This window comes from Otolemur garnettii, unplaced genomic scaffold (assembly GCF_000181295.1).
Source record: "Otolemur garnettii isolate 467f Iridium unplaced genomic scaffold, OtoGar3 scaffold00094, whole genome shotgun sequence".
Lineage (NCBI taxonomy): Eukaryota > Metazoa > Chordata > Mammalia > Primates > Galagidae > Otolemur > Otolemur garnettii.
In genome coordinates this window covers 1,143,855-1,146,082 of record NW_003852489.1, presented here as the reverse complement: position 1 = coordinate 1,146,082, position 2,228 = coordinate 1,143,855, and the positions used below count along the sequence as shown (strand labels likewise).

General features: G+C 49.2%; 1 protein-coding gene across 1 annotated transcript in view; it reads left to right on the top strand.

Annotated features, from left to right (window-relative positions):
• Positions 1 to 2,228, top strand: part of TRIM25 (tripartite motif containing 25) — a 27,815-nt gene that overhangs the window by 16,901 nt on the left and 8,686 nt on the right. Inside the window, exon 5 of the mRNA XM_023516599.1 lies at positions 79 to 163. Within this exon, the coding sequence (XP_023372367.1) occupies positions 79 to 163 (85 nt within the window). The remainder of the gene's footprint in view (positions 1 to 78; positions 164 to 2,228) is intronic.

Sequence of the window (2,228 nt, the reverse complement as noted above, 5' to 3'; positions counted from 1 at the left end):
TGTAATCCCTCTGCCTGCCCACTCCCGCCTGTGGCAAAGGTGGCCTCTGGGGCTGGCAGGAGCAGCTGCACATACTGAGCCTTTTTCTCTGGCGCAGGTGACTCTGGAGAGCATGGCCCAGCAGCGTCCACACACAAACCCTTACGCCCTGGGAAGGTCCCAAGTAAGTAGTCCCGTCCCCGTCCCCATCCCATGGCCACAGTGTGGAGGTGGTTGGCCAGTGCTCCGGTTAAGTCATTTATAGGGCACCCTAAGTTACCACAGGGGCCTGGGCTTCAGCTGGAGGAAAGTTTGGTACAGACGAGGGGGAGTCCAAGGGCTATAGCAGGACCCCACTGGGGCAGGTGGGAGAATCCCCGAAGTTGGCTTGTTTTGTTATTACGCTCACATCTGGCATTTGGGTAGAGCCCCCAGAGGAGGCCCGTGGTGGTTCTGGATGAGCTGAGGCCAAACCTCGCTGATCACTCAGTGGTACTTGGGCTTTGGGTTGTGCTGTGCTTCTGCTATTACCCTCCAGTGTTTCCCGTCTTTCCTTATCAACCTCCTTCTTGAGGCCCTAGAATGTTCTAGAACATTTTTTTCCTAATCACCCTCCATGAACTTTTAATGCCACCCATATATCGCACAAATCTTTATATTCTATGCTTTTACACATAGAAAGAGTAAGATTATTTTAGTCCTCTTCCCTCGACTGTCTACTTTTGGGGCTGGGTGTGGTGGCTCATGCCTCTAATCCTACACTCTGGGAGGCTGAGGCAGGTGGATTGCCTGAGCTCAGGACTTCAAGACCAGCCTGAGCCAGAGTGAGACCCTGTCCCCCAAAAGTTGCCAGGTGTTATGGCAGGTGCATGTAGTCGCAGCTACTTGGGAGGCTGAGGCAAGAGAATCGAGTTTAAGGTTACTATGAGCTATGATGCCATGGTACTCTACCCAGGGTGACAGAGTGAGACTATGTCTCAAAAATAAATAAATAAATAAAAGGAATTTACTTTTGTGTTGGATGGAGTATCCTAGTGCTCTGGGAGGCTGAGGTGGGTATATTGCTTGAGCTTCAGGAGTTTGAGACTAGCTAGAGCAAAAGCAAGACCCTGACTCTAAAACCAGTGGGGCATTGTGGTGGGCGCCTTTAGTTCCAGCTACTTGGGAGGCTGAGGCAAGAGAATCACTTGAGCCCAAGAGTCTGAGGTTTCTGTGAGCTATGATGTCACAGCACTTTATAGAGGGTAACAAAGTGAGACTCTGTTTCCAGAAGAAAAATAAAAAGAATGTATTTTTACCTTCATGAGGGTGATATCATTCTCACTGGTAAGGTATACACTGCTGATGTGGGAGTTGATTCTCAGTCCCCTGCCTGTCAAATATGGATAATAGTGATATCCAGCCCCTAGGATTATTGAGAATGATGTTCACATGGGGCAATTTTAAGAGCGTTAGAGCAGGCGTCCTCAAACTATGGCCCGCAGGCCACATGCAGCCCGCCTAGGACATTTATCCGGCCTGCAGGGTGTTTTTGCTGCCTTTGCCTGTCCTGCTTAGCAGTTGGCCCTCAGTCTGGCCCTCAGCCGGTCTGCAGTCCAGCCCTCCAACAGTCTGAGGGACAGTGAACTGGCCCCCTGTTTAAAAAGTTTGAGGACCCCTGTGCTAGAGTGTCATGGCATCACCTTAGCTCATAGCAACCTTAAACTCCTGTGAGCCTCCTCTCTCAGTCTCCAGATTAGCTGGGTCTTCAGGTATGCACCACCATGCCTGGATAATTTTTATTTATTTTATTTTTTATTTTTTGCAGCTGGGGGCCAGGTTTGAACCTACCACCTCTGGTATATGAGGCCAGCGCCCTACTCCTTTGAGCCACAGGCACCACCCTTTATTTTATTTTTTTGAGACAGAGTCTCACTTTGCCACCCTTTTGAGTGCTATGGCATCATAGCTCACAGCAACCTTAAGCTCTTGGGCTCAAGTGATTCTCTTGCTTCAGCCTCCCAGTAGCTGGGACTACAGGTACCCACCACAATGCCTATCTATTTTTAGAGACAGGGTCTCACTCTTGCTCAGGCTGGTCTCAAACTCCTGAGCTCAAGCAGTCCATCTGCCCCGGCCTCCTAAAGTGCTGGGATTATAGATGTGAGCCACTGTGACACCTGGCCCCTGGCTAATTTTAAAAATTTTTTGTAGAGATGGAGTCTTGCTATTATCCAAGCTAGTCTATTTTTTTTTTTTTTTTGAGACAG